We start from the raw sequence: 23,471 nt of genomic DNA on the forward strand, positions 1-23,471 counted from the left end.
CTTCGACCAAAACAACATATGGCTGCAGACTGAGTGCAGAAGCAGACATGAGAGGCCAGCTGTCTTTTATTAAGCCAGATGCTAAAACAATTTGTAAAAATGCGAAACGATGCTATTCCTCTCATTGATTTAGTTTTTGGCTTGAAAACTGTGGCTATTTTTCATAAGAATTATGTCATTTACATTAACATGTAATAGGTTTATTATTGTTATTTTTAAATGAATAAACATTTTTAAAATTCTCAGCTTTAATTACTAGTACAGTAACTTGATAGATACAACCTGCATAAACTAAAGCTCTTTGGAATCCAAGATAATTTTTTTTTTGCCATTTAAAAAATAATTAATCAATTAATTTATTTTTTGGCTGCGTTGGGTTTTCGTTGCTGCGTGTGGGCTTTCTCTAGTTGCGGCAAGCTGGGGCTACTCGTCTTTGCGGTGCATGGGCTTCTCATTGCAGTGGCTTCTCTTGTTGTGGAGCACGGGCTCTAGGTGCGTGGGCTTCAGTAGTTGTGCCTCTTGAGCAGGCTCAGTAGTTGTAGCGCACGGGCTTAGTTGCTCTGCGGCACATGGGATCTTCCCAGACCAGGGCTTGAACCCGTGTCCCCCTGCATTTGCAGGTGGATTCTTAACCACTGTGCCACCAGGTAAGTCTGGAATCTGAGATAATTTAAAAAATTTTTTAAATTAATTAATTAATTAATTAGACTGCATTGGGTCTTTGTTGCTGTGCGCTGGCTTTCTCTAGTTGTGGCAAGCGGGGGCTACTTCTCGTTGCGGTGTGTGGGCTTCTCACTGCGGTGGCTTCTCCTGTTGTGGAGCAGAGGCTCTAGGCACGCGGACTTAAGTAGTTGTGGCACATGGGCTCAGTAGTTGTGGCTTACGGGCTCTAGAGCGCAGGCTCAGTAGTTGTGGCGCTTGGGCTTAGTTGCTCCATGGCATGTGGGATCTTCCTGGACCAGGGATCGAACCCATGTCCCCTGCATTGGCAGGCGGATTCTTAACTACTGCACCACCAGGGAAGTACCCGAGATAATTTTTAAGAGTATAAAGGGGTCTAAAGCTTGAGAACTGCTGGTCTAAATCATCCACTGTTTTCTCAAACCACCCATCTCAGATCAGCTTGGAGGGGGATTGGCGGCTTTATATTTATATTATATTTATTATCCTGTAATTATTAAATTTCCATCAGAATTTAAGATAGTGTCAGTTTGGGATGGTTTGGGTTTTTGTATTTAGAGAAATACCGGGGTGGGGGGCGGTGATCAGATCTGGAATGGAATAAGATTTGAAAGTCAGCTCCCCTTAGAAGGCATCAGGGAATGGGGAACGTTGTTGCTTTCCTCATGAACCCCTGAGAAAAGGAGCAGCCTTTCCCAGGAAGCAGTTACACTGAAGCCATTGGCATGTTGCAGAAAAGGAGCTGAGCAGGGGTTTCACCAAGAGATTGAAGCCCCATCCCAGGACTGGTTCCTGACCTACTTTGAGCTCTTGGCTCCAACACCCTGGCCTTGGCTCTGCCCTTGGTCCTCTGGCTTCTGTTTGTACTGGGACCCAGGCTTTTCCTAGTGGGCTGGACAGGCTGCCCCTGGCTCTGCCTTGTGTGCTGCTGACTTTGGCAGGAGGCCCTGTCCCAGCTCTGGCTCCACGACTTGGACCCTGGCCACTTGGCCAGCGCTCTGGTCGGGTCAGCCCTGGCCCCGTGGGACGCCGTGGAGGATCTGAGCGGAGACGACAGGATAGAGGGAGGGCCTGTTTATAGAAGTCCCTCTGTGTAGATTGGCACCTGAACTGAGTTGTCATCCATGACGGCCACAGGGATCACTTGAAAGGGCGTGCCAGGGAGTGAGCTGGGACCTTCCCCGGGGACTCCGGTGCAGCTGGAAGCCTGGTGCTATTTATTTACTGCACTGGAAACCATTCTACATAATGGAAACTTCTCATTTTAAGGCATAATTATTCTTCTTGCATTGAAATATTATGTTAAAAATAACAATAATGATTACTTGTTATCACTTGCGAAGTCCCTTCTATGTGCCAGGCTAGGTGATTCATTCATTTTACAATTATTTATTGAACACCTACTATGAGGTAGTTCAAGAGGCAGTGAACAAAGCAGGTAAAAAAATACCTGCTTTATGGAGCTTACATTTTAGGGACGAGGCAGGCCACAAACTAATAAAGTACATTTTTGTCAGATGGTTGTCGATGCTGGGGATAAAAAATCAAACATGGTAAATTGGGAAAGAAGAAGTAAACCTATCTCTGTTCACAGACGACATGATCTTATATGTAGAAAACCCTAAAGGTTCCACCAAGAAAACTGTTAGAACTGATAAACAAATTCAGTAAAGTTGCAGGGTACATCATCCATCACTCTTTTCAATTAAAATTAATGTAAAAAATGCACTTTTCGTCAACAGCGAAGTAAGCTCATGCATCAGGCTGGTGACGTCAATACGATGCATTCATCATTACATGTTGTCAGTATTGATAAATTATGTGATTACACTAATAATCAGAAAAATTTTCAAGGCAGCTAGGAATTTGGTATGAAGCATGCCGCCAGACAAGAGGCATTAAATTTAAGGGAAGAATTTGGAAAATCCGAAACTGTCAAAATACTGCAATAATGTTGTGACAGATGAAAAATGTCTTTGGACAGAGCCGTGGGAATGTCACCTTTCATCCTCCCCCTCTTGGGCTTTCCTGGAGTAGTCAAGGCCCCTGGGGAGGGCAGAAGTACAATGGCCGCAGACAGCCTTTGTCACAGAATCCTCCAGCACTCTGGTCAGGGATCCCACTATGTGGTCCCAGGAGAGAATCAGCAGAGAATAAGGAACAGCAGAGAGCAAGAAGAGTCAGACTTGGAGGCCACAGTGAGAAGTTTGGACTTTTTGCCAAGGTAACTGGAGTCATTGGAGGGTTTTCTCAAGGGTGGATGGGGAAGAGGAAGAAGGCAAGCACAGTGTAATGCTTATTTTAAAAGTGTTATAGTTCCTTGATCAAAATTTATAAGTTGATTCAAAAAACATACATGGAAATGCAAAAGGCCTAGCTAGAATCATTAAAGCAATTCTAAAAACGGACGAATTTGGAGGACTCTCCGTATTTGATTTCAAGACATTAAAAAGCTACTCAAGATTATGTGGTATTGGCATTAGGATAGACACATAGATTAATGGGACAGAATGAAGAGTCCTGAAATAAATCCACACCCCTATGTTCACTTGATTTTTGGACAGTGTTGCCAAGGCAATTCAATGGGAAAATGAAAGTCTTTGCAATAAATGGCGTTGGAACTACTGATAAAACTATAGAAAAAAATTTAACCTTGATCCCGACCTCACACTACACACACAAAAAATTTGAGGTGTATTATACACCTGAACACAAATTCCACAATTACAAGGTTTGTACAAGAACAAAGGAGAAGGCAGAGGTTTCTTAGAGGGGACCTCAAAATGCTGAAAGTGTAAAAGAAAAAAAACTGATAAGGTAATCTTTATCAAAATTAAAAACCATTGTTCATCAAAAGACATCATGAAGAGAATAAAAAGGCATCCGCCTGCCAATGCAGGGGACACGGGTTCGAACCCTGGTCCGGGAAGATCCCACATGCTGCAGGATAACTAAGCCCATACGTGACAACTACTGAACCTGCACTCTAGAGCCCATGAGCCACAACTACTGAGCCCGCGTGCCACAACTACTGAAGCCTGCACACTTCAAGCCCCTGCTCCGCAACAAGAGAAGCCACCGGAATGAGAGGCCCGTGCACCACAACAAAGAGTAGCCCCTGCTTGCCGCAACTAGAGAAAGCCTACGCGCAGCAATGAAGACCCAACGCAGCCAAAAAAAAAAAAAAAGGCAATCTACAAACTAGGAAAGAATATCTGCAATGCATATATCTGAAAAAAAATTATGTCCAGATATAAAGGATTTGTACTCGGAACATATAAAGAATTCCTAGAGCTCAATGATAAAAAGACACACAACCCAAGTTAAAAAATGGGCAAAATCCTTGAAAGACACTTTATAAAAGAGTCCAAATGGCCAATAAGCATATAAAAATGCTCAGCATCTTTAGTCATTGGAGAAATGCACAGTTAAACCATAATGAGGTGATATTACAGTCCCTCGCGAATAGCTAAAGATGGGAAAGACTGACAATATTGATGACAATATTGATGAGGATGTGGAGCAACTAGAATTCTCATATATTGTTGGTCGGAATGGAAAATGGTGCAATCATTTTGCAAACGTGTTTGGCACTTCCTTACAATATTAAACATAAACCTACCCTTCGACCAGCAGTTGCATTCCTGGGGGTTTACAAAAGAGAAATGGAAACACATATCCACAAAAAGACTTGTGCATGAATGCTTGTATCAACTTGATTCATAATAACCCCAAGCTGGAAACAACCCAAATGTCCCTCAGTCAGAGAATGGACAAATTGTGGAATACTCACAGATGGAAAACCACTCAGCCATAAAAAAAGAATGAACTACGGATACACAAAACCACACGAATGCCTTATCTGCCTGGAAGAAGACAGACATGAAAGAGTACATACCATACAATTCCATTTATGTAAGTTCAAGAACAGGCAAAGCTAGTGAATGTTGATGCAAAGAGAAGAGTGGTTGCCTGTGGGGGGCAGGGACTCTGAAAAGGAGCAAGAGGGCACTTTCTGGGGGGCATGGGAACGTTCCATGATCTTAATTGGTGTGATGGTTACATAGGTAGATAATGGACCAGAACTCATGCATTTATGCTCTGTGCATTTCACTGTATATAAATTTTACCTTAATAATAAATATTAGATCACCATGCCTGATGTTTGGGGCAGAGTGGGACAGGAGGCCAGCTGGGAGGTTGTTACAATAGTCCAGGTGCAAGATGATGGTGGGAGATGTTAGAAGTGGCCAGAATTGGGGTCTCTTTTGGAGGGAGGGTCAGGACTGGATAGCCCAGTAAGCAATGATCTTGTTTAGAGCAGGCCTCAGACGACTGAATCCTTGAAGCCTTGAAAATTTATTTATTCTATTTATATATTTTACTCTGATTCCTTCTCTTTCTAAAATAATTTAAGGCTCATTGTAAAAAAGGACATGTATTCAGTAAGACTGAGACGATGTAACTAAAATAGGGAAATTGAAACTAGAAGACAGAAGAAGCAAATATGCCAGTTTGGGGAGTGATGTTAGAAAACTAAGATCAAGGAAACTGTTTTTGGTAGGGCTCCTAATGGGGCCTCTTACAATATTAAACATAAACCTACCCTTCAACCAGCAGTTGCATTCCTGGGGGTTTACAAAAGAGAAATGGAAACACATAGCCACAAAAAGACTTGTGCATGAATGCTTGTATCAACTTGATTCATACCCCCTCTTGGTAGGGCTCTTAATGGGGCCCACTGATGGGTTATAAAGGGGACAGCAAGGGTCTTTAATATCAGAGGGAAGACAGCTCAGATTATAGATTACCCAAGCAGTGTTGAATCAAGTTGATTTTAGTTGAAGAAGAAGATTTGTCTTTTAGAGACTCTCTGGGCTTATAAAACCCAAAATATACATTTTTGTAGAATTTGATTTGTAACAGAATATTACATCATGAAGGTCTGATACATCAAGTGCTCTACAAAGAAATGGGGTTTATTTTAGGGAAATACCTTCCTTCTGTTTGAGACTGAATTTATTAAGCAGAAATGTAAATAGCATGGGGTATAATTTAGGATAAAATACAAGTTGGGTATATTCTCCATACATTTATGGAATCATTATCATTAAAAATTACTATAGGGCTTCCCTGGTGGCGCAGTGGTTGAGAATCTGCCTGCCAATGCAGGGGACACGGGTTCGAGCCCTGGTCTGGGAAGATCCCACATGCCGCGGAGCAACTAGGCCCGTGAGCCACAGTTACTGAGCCTGCGCGTCTGGAGCCTGTGCTCCGCAACGAGAGGCCACGATAGCGAGAGGCCCGCGCACCGCGATGAAGAGTGGCCCCCGCTTGCCACAACTAGAGAAAGCCCTCGCACAGAAACGAAGACCCAACAGAGCCATAAATAAATAAATAATTAAAAAAAAAAAAATTACTATAAACTAACAGTCTGATATGGGAATTGAGTTTGGCTTGACTATATTAAATCTAAATGAAGGCAGCTATTGATACAGTAGAAATACTGCAAAAATGTATGCTGAAAAATGCATTAATTATTGATTGATCATTATGAGTATGGGCAGTTCAGTATGCTGCCAATTGAATGTGAGGGGAACCTTGTCAATATTAGACATTCTTTAAGAACAATTAGTGGATCGGAAACGAAAGAAGAACTGAAGAGAGAATTTACGTGTGGAAAAGATATTTAAAAATATATGCTAGTAAGGAAATCCATCAAATCAAGCCTCATCTTAGTTCTGGAACTTTTTGCTCGATGTCTTGAGATGGACCAGCCCCAATGAATGCTTCAATCAACATCACAGCATTAATGGCAAACTCCAACGGCATTGCCCATCGGATCTAACAGCAAAGATCGCGGTCCCGTGCAGAGACTCGGGAAGGAAAAGAACTGTCGCGAACAATTTATAATGCTCCAGGATGGCTACATTTGGGATTGGTTCCTTAGCAAATGTGACTGCAGTTTTTTTCAAACTGGTGAGTAAAAATGACCACAGTTGGATACCACCAATGGCAAAGTCTTTCTCCTGCATCCACAGTGTAAATGGAGAGAATTAAATATGAAGAAAACCATGACCGGTTGGAGATTCTGAGGGATTTACTTAGTCCTGATGGTTAAGGTTTGGCTCCAGCAGAGCAGGTGGTTTAAGGGGAGGGGGGTGTTGGAATGAGGTGGGCTGGGGTGACCGTCAGCACGGTTACCTGGGCACTGGGACGTGTTGGTGTCAGGTGCTCTCTTGCGACAGGGCTGGGGGTGCAAAAGAGGGGTGGGCTGGCGGTAAAGATTGGACCACCCAGGGTCCCGGGGCTCCCTCCTGCTTAACAATGAAGGGCATTGAGGGCTGGGGACAAGAGGTCCATGTGAAGAATATGAAGATCTGGTTTCTACCACTTACTAGGTGACCCTGGTTGGACAAGTCTTTTGACCTCCCTGAGCCTAGACTTTTCCATCTGTGACACGGGGTCAGCACTTCCTGTCCTGCTCAGCTCCTCCTGGAGGATTGTTGTGGGGATCTCTGTCGGGACAGAGGACCCAGGGGCCCTCTGAAAAAGCCCGCGAATATCCGCTACAGTTGTTTTTTATTATTTGCTGGGAACGAACCCTCCCGTGTGAGCGGATACTGGAGCCAGGCAGTGGTACGTGCTCCAGCCTTGGAGGTATTTTAGGAAATAATCAATACAAGATGCACTGGGTTTGAGCCACGATAAGAGTCATAAATCTTGACAGTCTGCTGCTTGATAAAATTAATAATGCTTGAGAGAAACGTTGTAAAAACCTATGGGAGGGAACGCAGAGTATGTATGTCTGGGGAGAGAGTCTAAGAAGCCAGTGTGGAAACTGAGAGTCCTCCAAGGAAGGTCGGCTCCTCCTGCTGCTGGTGGGGCGGTTTACACGCACATACGCACACGTACACACAGGCAGACACGCACCACACACGTATGCACTTGTGCACGTGGGCAACAAGCACCAGCTTTGTTGGCTGCGTCTCAGAAGAGACTGGTGAATCAGAAAGGCTGGCATTAATTCCAACAACAGATAATTGGAATTTACACACTCAGGGGCCCATTCCCTTTGGAAGAAATGCCACCTGCCTCTGAAATTCTAAAATAAAACAGCGACAGTGTTCTTGCCCTGTCCCACTTCTCGCTGGTGGAGAAGAGCGTGCTTGTGTAGCTTTGGGATTCGAGGCTGCTGTGCACAGCAAGGGAGAAGAGGGTAACAAAGGGGGACCGGACCTCATGGTTTGTAATCAAAGCCCTGAGATGCTCTGTGGTTAGAAAGGAGAGTGAAGAATATTGCTTTTCCTGTGTCCAGAATGTTCCCAAATCTTCCAAATCCTCTGTCTTGGAAGATTGTCCAAGACGTCAAGATTGTCACCTGGACTTGGGCCAGCTGCTCGCTGTTGGTGGGAGCGTCGGTGCAGAGATGCTGCAGGTCTGAGTTGCTGTGTAGAACCGTGGTAGTGGTGAGGGGGCCCAGGGACAAACTTGGTTAAGGCCACGTGAGGCCAAAGGGGAGTCTGCCAGGGGCTGGCCTCCATGCACATGCAGTCGACTTCCTATCGTGTGAGAGTCTTTAACTATTTTGTCTGTGGTCAGAGACCAGATGACCCCATTAAAAAGGATGAACAGATGCTCACTACCATATATAAAAGAGGTAAACAACAAGGTCCTACTGTACAGCACAGGGAACTTATTCAGTATCTTGTAATAAACTATAATGGAAAAGAATCTGAAAAGAAAAAAAATATATATATATGTAAAACTGAATAACTTTGCTGTACACCTGAAACTAACACAATATTGTAAATCAACTATACTTCAATAAAAGTTTTTTAAAAAGGGATGAAAACATTGGCTACTGTTCAGTAGAGTGATGGAATTATTTCTTAATTTAAAAATTGCTTTTGCTGTGTTGAATTTTTTTACTGTAAAAGTAACATCTGTTTATTATTTTAAAAAATGTTCATTTAAGTGGTCAGAAAAAACCATAAGAAAATCTTGACATTGGGTCTGTCATGTTTTCAGGCAGAGAAAACAAAGAATTTTGTCAGTCGGAGCCTGGTTATAGGAGAAGTCCTCTCCATAGCAGATGTGGCCACAGGAGTAAAGGTGAGAGACACTGGGCAGCCTGCCCTTCATGAACTGATGGTTTTGAATGACAAGGAGTAAAAAAAAAAAAAAAAAAAAGACTCCATAGGCATCAGTCTATTCCTGCACTAGATGTTTATAAGATGGTACACCTTTCAACCCATCCCCCTGACTTCCTCTTCAACCATTATACTCAATACTGTATTTGTTTTTCTTTGCTTTGCTTTTTGTATAGCTTTTTTGCATTTATGTCAGTCAATTTCCTTTATTCTCATTTTATACAAACAGTATCGTAGTCATTTGTGATGTACTTTCTTCACTTAAACATTATCACTGAGATCGATCTATATTGTTGCATGCCACTGTAGTCATTTTGTTTATTTTTTAAAAAATCTTCCTATTTTGAAATAATAATGCTCACAGGAAGTCACAAAAGTAGTACATAGAGTCATGTGAACCCTTCACCCAGTTTCCTTCAGTGGTGATATCTTATGTAGCTGTAATGCAGTATAAATCAGGAAATCAACATTACTACAGTACTGTTGACTGTAGACCTTATTCAGATTTCACTAGTTTTTACACTCAGCTGTGTGTGTGCGTTTGTGTATGCGTGCACGTGTGTAGCTCTATGCAGTTTGGTCCCATATATAGTATCATGCAACCACTGCCACAATCAAGATATAGAGCTGTTTCATCATCACAAAGAAACTTCTAGTCGTGCCCATTTTCAACTGCATCCAGCCGCTACCCCATCCCTGTCCTTCGGCAACCACTAATCTATTCTCCATCTGTATGGTTTTGCCATTTCCAGAATGGTATATAAATGGAAGTTCATTCATTTTTGACTACAGAAAGATATTCCTTTGGGTGAATGTGCCACAGCACTTGGAATTCTTAGACTTCTCCATTTTTGCTGATCAAATGGGTATAAAATGGCATCGCACTGTGGGCTTGCTTTGCATGTACCAGCTCTCCAAGGATGGTAAACAGAATAGCTTGAAAGGTGTGACTGCCATGGCCCCTCCCTGTACCCTGAGCCTGCCAGCAGGCATGCGGCCCTGCATGTGCCCTCTTCTCCCTCCCTGGACACCACTGCATCACCAAATCAGTCCCCACATGTGAATATCCAGTCCTGATGTCCCCAAAGGGGAGAAATTATAATTAGAAAATGATGAATGAATGATCAGACAAGAAACCAGGTCAATCATTGATGAGTCCAAGATGGAAACTCTTTCTGTTCTGCAGTGTAGACATTTAAAAATGGGTAGGAATTAAAAACGAAGAAATCTGTGAGCACCAGCTGGGGTGAGGGCACCCACCATTAGGTCCTTTGGGGAAAACTGGCTTCCCTATGATTTCATCCAGGCAGGGTCTCTTCTCTCTGGGATGGGTTGGCTGTGGCTTCCAGAGAGAAGAAAGTGAGCTGAGATGCAGCAAATAGATCCTCCTCTCAGAAATCCTAGAGGGTCCTGGTTCAGACTCATGATCCTCTGTTGGTGCTTTTACCATATGCCCACACCTGCCTTCTCTTTAGCAAGCCTCCGGTGGGCCATGACCATGGGGAAGTCTTCATAGGATGTTGCAGCTCTCTGGGTGGGGAGCCCTCTCCTCTGCACCTCCAGGGTCTTGCACTGAGCCTGGTGCACAGAGTTGCATAGGGAATGTTTGAGCAAAGGAGGGAGGGGCAGCTTGTAGTTTCAAGCAGGACTTAAGAAACATTTCAACCCATTGCAATATGTAGACCTTATTTAGATACTGGTTCAAACAACAGACTAAAGAAAAATTAGACATCAGTTGGGGAAATTTGAAATTGGATATTTGGCAGTATTAAAGAATTATTATTATATTTGAGGTGGAATAATGGTTGTAGGGTCATGCTTTTAAAAAGAGTCTTTAGGGCTTCCCTGGTGGTGCAGTGGTTAAGAATCCACCTACCAATGCAAGGGACATGGGTTCAAGCCCTGGTCTGGGAAGAGCCCACATGCCGTGGAGCAACTAAGCCTGTGAGTCACAACTGCTGAGCCTAGGGGCCACAACTACTGAAGCCTGCGTACCTAGAGCCCGTGCTCTGCAATGAGAAGCCACTGCAATGAGAAGCCTGTGCACCGCAATGAAGAGTAGCCCCCGCTCTCCGCAACCAGAGGAAGCCCACGCACAGCAACAAAGACCCAAAACAGCCAAAATAAATAAATAAAATAAATAAATTAAAAAAAAAAGAGTCTTTATTTTTCACAGATGCATAGGAAGTACTACTTAGGGATGAAATGACAGGATGTCTGGGATAAACTTCGAGATCATCTGGGGTATAGAATGGGAGAGTGAATTGGGGGAAAGATGAATAAAATGGATCATGAGCTGGGCATCACTGAGTTCATGATACTCTTCTATTTGGTTTGAAATTTTCCACAATAAAAAGCTTTTTAAGAAAGTTTTACTCCTGAGTATCCTAGAAGGAAATTTGAATAGATTTAAAGGACTGGATCTTTAAAAATGCTTCTCTGATCACATCAATCTCAGCTGAAAACTCCTTCCTGTTCTGCTTTAGAGAAACCCTCCAACCCTTGACATGTCTCACAGGTTCTCGTGTGGTATGGCCTTACACTCACGTCTCCCGACACCTTCTGTGCCACGTAGTCCTGCCCGAGAGATCTGCTGTCTTGGCCTTTTTTTGGTCCCTTGTTTCCATATTTGGACCGCTCATGCTATCATCCTAGAACGATCTTTTCCCCTCCTTCACCTGCCTGACACCTGCTCCTTCTTCAAGTCCCAGTTCAAGTGTCCTTCCTTCAGGTAAACCTCCCTCAAGCCTGCAGTTTAAATCCCACCTACATGTTGTCATCTGTCTTTGTGCCTTACAGTATTCTGTCATGGCATGTACCCATTTTTTTTTTTTATGATCATGTTTTTTTGGGAGGGGGTTTAAGATTAATTTTTATTAAGAGTATAGTTGCTTTACAATGTTGTGTTAGCTTCTACTGCACAACAAAATGCAAAGATTCTGCAATATATGCAAATCAATCAACGTGATACACGTGATACACAATTAACAAATTGAAGACTAAAACCCATATGATCATTTCAATAGAGGCAGAAAAAGCTTTCAACAAAATTCAACACCCGTTTATGATAAAAGCTCTCCAGAAAGTAGGCATAGAGGGAACCTACCTCAACATAATAAAGACCATACATATATGACAAACCCACAGCAAACATTATTCTCAATGGAGAAAAACGGAAAGCATTAGCTCTAAGATCAGGAACAAGACTAGGGTGTCCACTCTCGATGCTATTATTTAAGATAGTTTTGGAAGTCGTAGGCACGGCAGTCAGAGAAGAAAAAGAAATAAAGGAATCTGAATTGGAAAAGAAGAAGTAAAACTGTCACTGTTTGCAGATGACATGATACTATACATAGATAATCCTAAAGATGCCACCATAAAGCTATTAGAGCTAATCAATGAATTTAGTAAAGTTGCAGCGTACAAAATTAATAAACAGACATCTCTTGCACTCCTATACACTAAAAATGAAAGATCAGAAAGAGAAATTAAGGAAACAATCCCATTTACCATTGCAACAAAAAGAGTAAAATACCTAGGAATAAACCTACCTAAGGAGGCAAAAGACCTGTATGCAGAAAACTATAAGACACTGATGAAAGAAATCAAGGACGATACAAACAGATGGAGAGATATATACCATGTTCTTGGATTGGAAGAATCAACATTGTGAAAACAACTATACTCCCCAAAGCAATCTACAGATTCAATGCAATCCCTGTCAAATTACCAATGGCATTTTTCACAGAACTAGAACAAAAAATTTTATAATTTGTATGGAAACACAAAAGACCCCAAATAGCCAAAGCAATCTTGAGAAAGAAAAATGGAGCTGGAGGAATCAGGCTCCCTGACTTCAGACTATACTACAAAGCTACAGTGTTCAAGACAGTATGGTACTGGCACAAAAACATATATAGATCAATGGAACAGGATAGAAAGCCCAGAGATAAACCCACGCACCTGTGGTCATCTAATCTGTGACAAAGGAGCCCAGAATATACAATGGAGCAAAGACAGCCTCTTCAATAAGTGGTGCTGGGAAAACTGGACAAGTACATGTAAAAGAATGAAGTTAGAACACTCCCTAACACCATACACAAAAATAAACTCAAAATGGATTAAAGACCTAAATGTAAGGCCAGACACTATAAAACTCTTAGAGGAAAACATAGGCAGCACACTCTCTGATGTAAATTGCAGCAAGATCTTTTTTTTTAAATTAATTTATTTTTGGCTGCGTTGGGTCCTCGTTGCTGTGCGTGGGCTTCCTTTAGTTGCAGCGAGTGGGGGCTACTCTTTGTTGCGTTGCACAGGCTTCTCATTGCAGTGGCTTTTCTTGTGGAGCATGCACGGGCTCTAGGCATGTGGACTTCAGTAGTTGTGGAATGCAGTCTCAGTAGTTGTGGCACGTGGGCTCTAGAGTGCATGCTCAGTAGTTGTGACTCACAGGCTTAGTTGCTCCATGGCATGTGGTATCTTCCCAGACCAGGGCTTGAACCCGTGTCCCCTGCATTGGCAGGCGGATTCTTAACCACTGCACCACCAGGGAAGCCCACAAGATCTTTTTGGACCCACCTCCTAATGAAAATAAAAACAAAAATAAACAAATGGGACCTAAGGATACTTAAAAACTTTTGCTCAGGAAAGGAAATCATAAACAAGATGAAAAGACAACCCTCAGAACGGGAGAAAATATTTGCAAATGAAGCAACTGACAAAAGATTAATCTCCAAAATATACAAGCGGCTTATGCAGCTCAATATCAAAAAAAAAAAAACCCAATCAAAAAATGGTCAGAAGACCTAAATAGACATTTCTCCAAAGAAGACATACAGATGGCCAACAAACACATGAAAAGATGTTCAACATCACTAATTATTAGAGAAGTGCAAATTAAAACTACAATGAGGTATCACCTCACACGGGTCAGAATGGCCATCATCAAAAATCTACAAACAATAAATGCTGGAGAGGGTGTGGAGAAAAGGGAACCTTCTTACACTGTGGGTGGGAATGTAAATTGATACAGCCGCTATGGAAAACAGTGTGGAGGTTCCTTAAAAAACTAAAAATAGAGCTACCATATGATACAGCAATCTCACTGCTGGGCATATACCCATACAAAACCGTAATTCAAAAAGACACATGCACCCCAATGTTCATAGCAGTACTATTTACAATAGCTAGGACATGGAAGCAACCTAAATGTCCATCAGCAGAGGAATGGATGAAGAAGATATGGTACATATATACAGTGTACCCATTTTGGATTGATGTATTTATTCACAGGTCTGTTGTTTGTCTCTTAGCACCACTAGAGGGCAAACTCCTTGAAGACTGTCTCTGTCTACAGTCTTGGTATGTAGGAGGTGTCAGTACATGAATATTAAATGAATGCATAGAATCAGAACTGTATGGCAGTTACTGAAAAGGTTAAATTTAGAATTACCATATGATCCAGGAGTTCCACTCCTAGGTATATACCCCAAAGAATTAAAACAGGGACTCAAATAGATACCTGTATACCAATGTTCATGGCAGCATTATTCACAGTAGCTGATAGGTGGAAAGAAACAAGTGTCCGTCGACAAATGAATGGATAAACAAAATATTGTATATACAAGTATCTGTCAACAAATGGATGGATAAACAAAATATTGGAGGTACCATGGAATATCATTCAGCCATAAAAAGGCATGAAGTTCTGGTACATGTTGCAACACGAGTCTTGAAAACATGATGCTAAGTGAAATAAGCCAGACCCATAAGGACAAACCCTGTATGATTCCACCTATGTGAAATTTTGAGAATAGGCAAACATATAGAGATAGAAAGTAAATTACAGGCTCCCAGAGGCTGGGGGAAGAGGAGAATGGGGGCAGTTATTGGTTAATGGGCACAGTTTGTTGAGGGGTGATGAAAAAGTTTTATAATCAGTGGTGATGGTTGCACAACACTGTTAATGTAGTTCATACCGCCGAACTGTACATGTAACAATGGCTAAAATGGCAAACTTTATGTTATAGGTATTGTACCACAATAAAAAAAATCTTGGAAAATTTAACAAAAATGATGATTCACCCTGTTTGCTTTCCCACACGTCGTTCATTGCAGGGGAGTTTTTTTCTTGTGCTTGGACACTCTAGACAGTTAGCGGAACGTGTAGGTTGTGCCTCTGGTCTAGCCCAGGAGGCCGTGGCTGCCTTTCCTGTTGGTGCTGGAGGGAGACTTCCAGGGAGGGGACGCAGTGCCTCGGGAGCAGGTTGGTGAGCCCTGTGTTGGTCACGACTTCCCCAGATCTCGGTGCCAGCCCAAGGCCCCTGCTGGCTTTCCTGGTCACCTGAGCTGACCGTCAACCTGAGCATCAGTTCATCAGCGTCATCTGCACCCCGTGGGCCTGAGCGCCTTCTCTCTCCCGCCGGGTCCATGTCATCCAGAGGCTCCAGGCATCCCTAAGTGCTTTGGACAAACACAGTTGAACTCATGCAGCCAAGTGCTGGCTGAGCCAGGGGCTGCTTGGAGAGTGACTCACAGTGAGGGGGCGGGAAAAGGACAGAGGTGCCAGGGAGACTTTCTCTCCTGAGGGCTTTGAATCCCCACTCTAGCTTGGGAGCCAGCCCAAGGTCTCCTGCCAAGCAGGCTGATGCAATCTGGACGGACTCTACAGCCCAAAGAAACATGACCTGCTTCCTTTTCTTCTTCCCCATGACGGCTAGCTTTTTGCCTTATATGAATCGTCTCACCCTGTCTTAGTTTGCTTGGGCTGCCATGATAAAGTGCTACAGATCTGCTGGTTTAAAAACCAGAAATGAGTGTTCTCACAGTTCGGGAGGCCGGGAAGTCCAAGATCTAGCTGTCAGCTGATTCAGTTCCCGGTGAGGGCCCTCTTTCTGGCTTGTAGTCTGACCACCACCCGCCGGCTCACCGTGGCGGCCGCCTGCTGGGCACCTTTGGTCTGCCTGCCAGGCTGGGCTCCATGCCCCTTACGGGAGGCACCTGCTCAAAGTGTACATTGGGCCAAGGAGTCGTCTGTTTAGAGCCCTCCAGGGGCGCCCCCATTTGGTCAGATCCCCTGCTCCTCGGAGCATGTGGCTTTGGCAACACACTGGTCAGCACGTGGGGGAAGAGGCCCACGTTGGGACAGACTGTGGGGATCAGGGTCCCGCAGGCACTGCCTCGGTGAACTCCTGTAGTTTTCCACAAACCTGTGGGTTTCACTCACCCAGCCCAGTGCTCCTACTAATAGCATTTAGTGAATGGAGTCTTTCAAAAGGTGGCTGAAACACTCATTGTTTTCCCCTTTCCAAAGAGAAGGAAAAAATGTAAAACCTAGGAAAACTATACTGTAAAGAACGTTTTAGCCACCAGCCAAAGAGATTTAAGGCTGGAAAATTCAACCTGTTTTAGTTTTAGAAAAATATTTTTCTTTAATTTGATTTCCAGGAGGGTTTAGGGGAAAAAAAATTTACCATCTGGATGGATTCCATTTTCCTGGGTTGGAATTAGCAATGCAATTTGCAGGGCCGGCAGTGATTCCGAAGAGCAGGGCTCTGAGAAATCAGGGCGTTAAGCATCTTCCGAGGATACTTGACGATTCTCCAAATGAAAAGCGCCTCCTATGTGAGATGTGATTAGTGAAATTCGTCCGTCGTGATGTCAGAGCGTTTCACCTGGTCAAGTGGTTCAGTCTGAGTCGATGGGGCGGCCTTTCTGGAAGTTAGCGTCAGGCTGATCACACACGTGTGGTGCAGGGACTGGTCCTCACCAGAGGCTGATGACAGTTCTCAGACAGGAGCATGTGAAGATGCCATTTCTGCCACTTCTCTGCAAGGTCTTCCTTGTGGGTCACTGTGTCCACTGGGGCTCATGCCATTGCAGTGACCCCAGAAAAAAGACACCTATTGGCTGCTGTACTCGAAGAGTCCAGAGTGTATGTAGCTGGCTTCAGGTGTGGGTGTGTGGGACCTGGTCTCTCTCATCGCTCGGTTTCACCTCACCTTTATCCCCACGTGTTGGCTTCCTTCACCAGCTCTCGTGATGGCAAGAGGAGCCCCAGCCTCCATTCTTCCAGGTTCCGCTGCTTCCAAAAAGAGTTTCTCTTCACCAGTAGCTGACTCGTGTGTCCCAGTGGCAGCTGTGATTGGACCCATCCAGATCACGGGTCCATCCCGAAGCATCCCCGTTGGCCATGATGTTATGCAGATGGGCCGGTCCTGGGTCCTGGGTCCCAGGCTCATCCTAAAGCTGGGCTGGAGGTTGACATTAGCCACGAACCACTTGGACTGATTCTGGGGGAAGAGGGCTCCCCAGAGGAAACCTGGGGCTGTGTTTCTAGGAGTGGGGGCATGCTGACCGGCAGGCACAGCAAATGTCTGCACACCTGAGCTCTTCTGTCTTTACAGTCAGTCCCCTGCTCCCTTCAAACGGCCCTGCTCGAGCCACCCTTCCTTCTCTTCTGAATCCTCGCAGCAACCGTATGAAGGGCTGTTAGGTGTCAGGCAGCGTGGGTGTGAACCCCAGCCCTGCACGCTTTCTCAGGTGCATCCGTGGGCAGGTCACTTTCCTCTCCTGAAGCTCAGTGTCCCCATCTGTCAAATGAGGGGGGACGGTGTTTTCTTCCCAGGGGGGTCACGAGGGTCAGTGAGTATGTGGAGCTCAGAGTCTGGAAGGCGGGAGGGCTCAAGAAGTGGAGGCTCGTCGTTCACTGCATTTGTCCGGTGGGAAAACTATGTCCTTGTGTCGTTGTCCAAGGCCCCACAGCCAGCTAGCAGCTGAGCTGGGACTTGAGCCCAGCCTGTCTCATCCCGAACCAAGTACCAGCTCGTTCTGCAGCCTGACCTCCTCCGTTGACCTTCCTGTTTGTGGAGGGTTTCTCCTGGTACAGCTCACCTCTGCAGGCACCTGGGGTCCGTGCACAAACGCTGTTGCACATCTTCAGTGTACCAGGCACTAAGCTAGACCCTGAGCAGACAAGGCAGAACGAACATTCAGAGCAGTCATTTGATGGGGTGAGCCGGGCAGCCCCGAGGATGGAGGACGGATGCTTCGTGCTGTAGGGGTGACCTTTCCAAGAGAGGAAACCGTGAGCTGTGTCTGCCCAGAGGAACTGGGGCTGTACAGGCAGCGAGGGGAAGGACGTGGATGCCTTGCCGCTTTAGCAGGGCGTATGTAAAGCTTGATGAGCTGATCGGTGTTCCTTGAACGGAGTTTGCCCAGTGGGTTTGGTCACCATTAAGTTGTTGACTCTTGCTAACAATGGCCTGTAATCTCCTTGTTTTCAGTGTGGAATAATTTATTGGCTATTCGGTGGTGCCATCAGGAATCTCGGAAGCCCAGCACGTGTAACTAAATGGCTTCAGCCACTCCAGGTATGGCACGTACCTCCATAGATACCGTCTATGGAGAGCCTTAAAAATTCACAGTAGTTAGGGGTGTGTGTGGGGGTGTGGGTGTGTTTGCAGAAAGAGAAAATAAAACAGAGAATTAGTGTCAGCCAGAACTTTGTTTGAAATGAGAATTTGACTACCTTTTAAAATTGCACTGAGTCTGTCATATTGTTATCACATTAGCTGTCACCAGACTGAATTTTTATAATTATCTCCAACTCACCACTCCCTTTCTCGCCACCATTCTTAATGATCTGAGAGGTAGGCAATTAGAGCAGCCGTCTGACTAGCTGATTCCCTTCTAACACCCGGTAAACCCCAGGAGCAGAAATACACGGGGATGTTTGCAATGACCGAGAGGGGCCACAGGAGCAACGTGAGAGGGATCCAGACGGAAGCCACCTTTGACCTCTCTGCACAGGTGAGGATTCTGCCTGGGGTTCTGGCGGTTCTGGGCAGCGGACCTGTACACAACGGACTCTCCTTTCTCCCGAGTCCACCTTCACCCCTGCTGTGTGTGCTCTGAGGCGGGGGGGTGGTGTGCTCAGATTCAGAAGAAACGTCTAAGTGCTTTAGTGGACATAGGCTCAGTCTTCCTGAGTCTAACACCAGCCAACACTTACACAGCACCTACTGTGGGACGGGCACTGCTCCAAGCCTGTTATGTACACTCATTAACTTAACGCTCTGGAAAAACTCGGTGAGAACAGGACCTAATCCATTTTGTGCTCCTTCCTAACAGTAGCAGGTAAATGGGTGGAAGAGCGGTCTCTGCTGGCATGTTCCATCGCACCGTGTGTGATGTGTGTGGCAGGAGGGCACTGTGTGTGCTGGGGCCTCCTTCTGGGAGCCAGGTCCTTGGTGCTGGCATGACGCAATGTCTGTACCTGCGACCTGCACACAAATCCACATGGCAACCGAAATAAAATTTCACAACACTGGGACTTCCCTGGTGGCGCAGTGGTTAAGAATCTGCCCACCAACACAGGGGACACGGGATCGAGCCTTGGTCAGGGAAGATCCCACATGCCACGGAGTAACTAAGCCCGTGCACCACGACTACTGAGCCTGCACTCTAGAGCCCACGAGCCACAACTACTGAGCCCATGTGCCACAACTACTGAAGGCTGCGTGCCTAGAGCCCATGCTCTACAACAAGAGAAGCCACCGCAATGAGAAGCCCGTGCACCACAGCAAAGAGTAGCCCTCGCTCACTGCAACTAGAGAAAGCCCGCATGCAGCAACGAAGACCTGATGCAGCCAAAAATAATAAATAAATTTAAAAAAAAACACTAAAATTTCACAAAACAATCTGACTTTATTATATGGGATGAACTCCAGAATGTTGGTAAGACCCTCTAACTTGACGTCTGTCCACAAATGGGTCACAGCAAAAACCCTGCTCTGTAAATCCCACCCCTGTCCCCATCTCATCTCTTTAGCTCCTACTCCCAACACCTTGGTGGGTGTTGCCTTGTGCATGTGCATGTGGTGACTCAGTCTTCATTTTGGCTGAGTTTGTCCTTTGCTTTTTGTTGTTGTTGTTGTTGTTTTATTTTCTTCCCTCATTTTAAAAAAGTTTTTTTTATTGTAGTATAGTTGCTTTACAATGTTGTATTAGTTTCTACTGTACAGCAAAGTGAATCAGCTATACGTATACGTATACCCCCTCTTTTTTGTATTTCCTTCCCGTTTAGGTCACCACAGAGCATTGAGCCGAGTTCCCTGTGCTATACAGTAGGTTCTCATTAGTTATCTATTTTATACATGGTATCAATAGTGTATATATTTCAATCCCAATATCCCAATTCATCCCACCTCCCCCCTTTCCCCTTGGTATCTATACACTTGTTCTCTACGTCTGTGTCTCTATTTCTGCTTTGTAAATAAGATCGCATGTACCAGTTTTTTCAGATTCCACATATTTGGAATCTGGAGTTTTGTTCCCAGGATTTTTCTGACCCAAGAATGCTAGTTGGAGGTGGTCAGCGCTTAGAATGACGGGTGCAGTGAGGGTTTTGTTAGAGGGTGTCCTGCCTTTCCTCTGTCCTGATGCTAGTTCTCTACAGCAGCCAGTGATGTCCAAGGTCATAGTAAGAACCAGAATAAAGACTGCCACTTTTTGAATGCTCCCTCTGTGCCAGGTCTGTGTCAAACTCTCTCTGTGTAGTATAGTATACCACACTCCGTCACAACAACAATCCCATGAACGTGGTGATAAGCCACTTCTGTGCATTGAGCACGTGTGCTAAGTGCCAGGCTAAGCACTCTGCATGCAACATTGTGTTAAATGTTCTATAATGTTATAGGAAGATATCCTTGTCCGAATTTTACAGGTGGAGAAACTGAGGCTCACAGAAGTTAGGCAACTGACTTATAGCTATGCAATTAACGAGAGAATCTCAGGTTCAAGGGGGATTGTCCTTAACAACTTAGCTTTCCTGATGGGACACTGACCAAACATCTTTGGGGTTTTGGCTGCCCCATTTTTTCTCCCGAAACCGTGGTATTGAGGTCACCTTGCTGTCATCAAAGGGAAGAAAAATCCCACTCACAATTCTTATTTATTTGTTTCTTCTTACAATTATTATTATTATTATTTGCACAGAAATCATTTCCCTGTGTTAGTCCCATTTTCCCCAAACAGCATAAATGATTTAGCTACCTGCTGCGCTATGGCAGCTGCCACTCTCGGCAGGGGAGTTGCAAAGTTGAAATCGTAATGATGAGAAGACGCTGGTGAACGTGCTGCTTCCCGAGGGAGGGAAGAAGCCCATCATAAGCTCAGGCCACTGAGGGTTGGCTTGGCAGGGAATGGCTTTCTCCTTCATTGGTTTCTGTGTTTTCCCCTTCATTTCCCTTTTTAAATGTTAGAGCATATCAAATGAGCCCTCTCTCCCTCCAGGGCAGTTTCAATCTCTTACATTTTTTGGTTGGGCATTCCTGTGGGTTGGTTGTTTTATTTTTATTTTTGGATGATGGATTGAGTAGCGGCATGGAGAGTTTCGAGGTAAGAGAGAGTTTTATTTTTACAGTTTAGGCAAAATCGCAAAAATAAATGAGGCTAAGAGCTCTCTGGCCAAGGCCGTCTCTTTTAGTGCTTGCAGGACTGACCGTTTTGTTGGCCTTCAACAGTTAATTATAATAGGAACCGACACACATGGCGTGCATTATTTAGATCCAGCTTTTTAAAAAAATTTTATTGGAGTATAGTTGATTTACAATGTTGTGCTAGTTTCAGGTGTACAGCAGAGTGAATCAGTTATACATATACGTATGTCCACTCTTTTTTTTTTTAGATTCTTTTCCTATATAGGCCATTACAGAGTATTTCACAGGAGTTCCCTGTGCAATACAGCAGGGTCTTATTGGTTATCTATTTTATATATAGTAGTGTGTGTGGGACTGACATAGATCCAGCTTTAATGCCAGAGTTTTGGCTGAGGCAGACTTTCCAAATCAAGTATTTTTGCCAGAAGTGACAAATTTCCTTTCCCAGAGTAGATCAGATGCTGATGGGAACAGATGGCCTCCTGTCCCCTCCCTGCCCCACCAGAGCTTTTCTGCCAGGCCAACCTTTCTCCGCTACTTCCCTTCCCACCCTAAGGTGTTAGCATCCCCTCACCACGTGAGTTTTGTTGTTTGTTACTGCACCCACCAGACTCACAATAACTCCTTTCTTTAAGAAGTCCTGGCTGGCCTGATAAGACAAGGGCAGCAGCCTCGAGAGACTTAAAAAGAGCTTGTCCATTTATGTTTCTGAAAAGCCCTCGCCTGTGTTAAAAGTTTCCCTGTGCACATATGTGTCAGGGAATGTTTTCTTGGGCTCCAAGACTGTATTTCTTGGCCAGAGGGAAAGTGCAGTCTGTATACTTAAAAATGTGAAATCTGAGATGATCTTTACATGATCAATAGCTTGTCGGTTTGGTTCAGCCACATCTTCAATATTGTCAGCTTTGATTAAATTTGCTGTTCTGCCTTTTCACCATTCCACCCCCCCTCCCCTGCTCCCCACCCGCCCCGGACTGTCCGACCTGTCCCAGGTACCTGGTATCCAGAGCTGGCAGTTGTGGTCCGTCTCTCCTTAACACGAGGTTGAAGGGTATCCCAGGTGGTAAGCAGAATGAGGGAGGACCCAGAAGTGAATGGGGGCATTTCCATGGTGATCCTGTTCTAGCTCCTGGAGAGGAAGAGAAAGAAGGCAGAGTTTTGAGCAGAGTGAAAACAAAAAACTACATTTTTTCCCCCTGCTTATTCCTGACCAGTACTAACTTCGGACTGTTTTGAGCTGGAATCCTTGGTCGTATCATGGAGACACGCTAGATGGCATGTTCTAAGATTCTTTCCCTGATAAGATAGAGAATTGTTGGCAAATGCTTTTCGGTTTAAGGGCTTATCCATATGAGCTTTTGAGGGAACCTTTTATTATTATATTCATTGATGAGGAAAATGGAGAGGCAGGTTCTGAAACAATCATCCGAAGGCTTAAATGAGGTATTTCTTTTTATAAAAATCAAAATTGTCTGGGCTGAGATTCTAATCAATGGCAGGAATGGGTCACGGTTGCCTAGTAGTCTAGTTTGCGTCCCGGTGTACACATGTAACCTTTGGTTAGTTAGTGGCCATTTAAACAACAGACCCATACCTTAAAGGCAAGAACGTTCAAGACCCAGGAAACAGTGGAGGGCATGAGGAACCAAGCGATTGCTCCAGAAGGGGCAATGCCCAGTAGACAAAATGAAATACATAGACATGGACTTATCTAACTAGGGGCCCCAGATCATTGGATGTTCCCTCCTTTCTTGTGAATCTCGAAGGTGGAGTGTTTGGGGGCAAGGGGCGTGTGCAGAGCTGAATACATATCAGCAGGGCTTTTAGGGGTTTGGTGCTGGATTATTTAGAAGTCAGAACCTCAGTGTGGAGTAGTCTAGAGAGAAAGAAGCACAATGAAGAAAGCCTTTGTACATTAAAGCCACAGGCTCAGACAAATAGTACACATGCCTGTGCAACATGACAAAGAAGAGAGACCGGGAAGAAGTGAATGAACAACTTTCATCCATCGAAAGGTGGCAACGTATTTTCCTGATTGGAATATTCATTGACAAAGCACTTTAATTTCCAGTTGTTTTCAGAGTTAAGGTGGAGGTGAACAGTGCACGCTGCAGTGATAGCATGGTGGTGTTGAGCTCCCGAGGTTGAATTAGGCGACTCTGGGTCGTCTGCTCCTTTTCTGTGAAATCACCCGAGT

General features: G+C 44.5%; 1 protein-coding gene across 1 annotated transcript in view; it reads left to right on the forward strand.

Moving 5' to 3' along the window:
* Positions 1 to 23,471, forward strand: part of ACOXL (acyl-CoA oxidase like) — a 287,130-nt gene that overhangs the window by 35,140 nt on the left and 228,519 nt on the right. The window contains exons 3-5 of the mRNA XM_082426944.1: positions 8,713 to 8,796; positions 18,119 to 18,205; positions 18,546 to 18,644. Coding sequence (XP_082283070.1) covers positions 8,713 to 8,796; positions 18,119 to 18,205; positions 18,546 to 18,644 — 270 coding nt within the window. The remainder of the gene's footprint in view (positions 1 to 8,712; positions 8,797 to 18,118; positions 18,206 to 18,545; positions 18,645 to 23,471) is intronic.

This window comes from Balaenoptera physalus, assembly GCF_965194825.1.
Source record: "Balaenoptera physalus genome assembly, chromosome: 15".
Classification (NCBI taxonomy): Eukaryota; Metazoa; Chordata; class Mammalia; order Artiodactyla; family Balaenopteridae; genus Balaenoptera; species Balaenoptera physalus.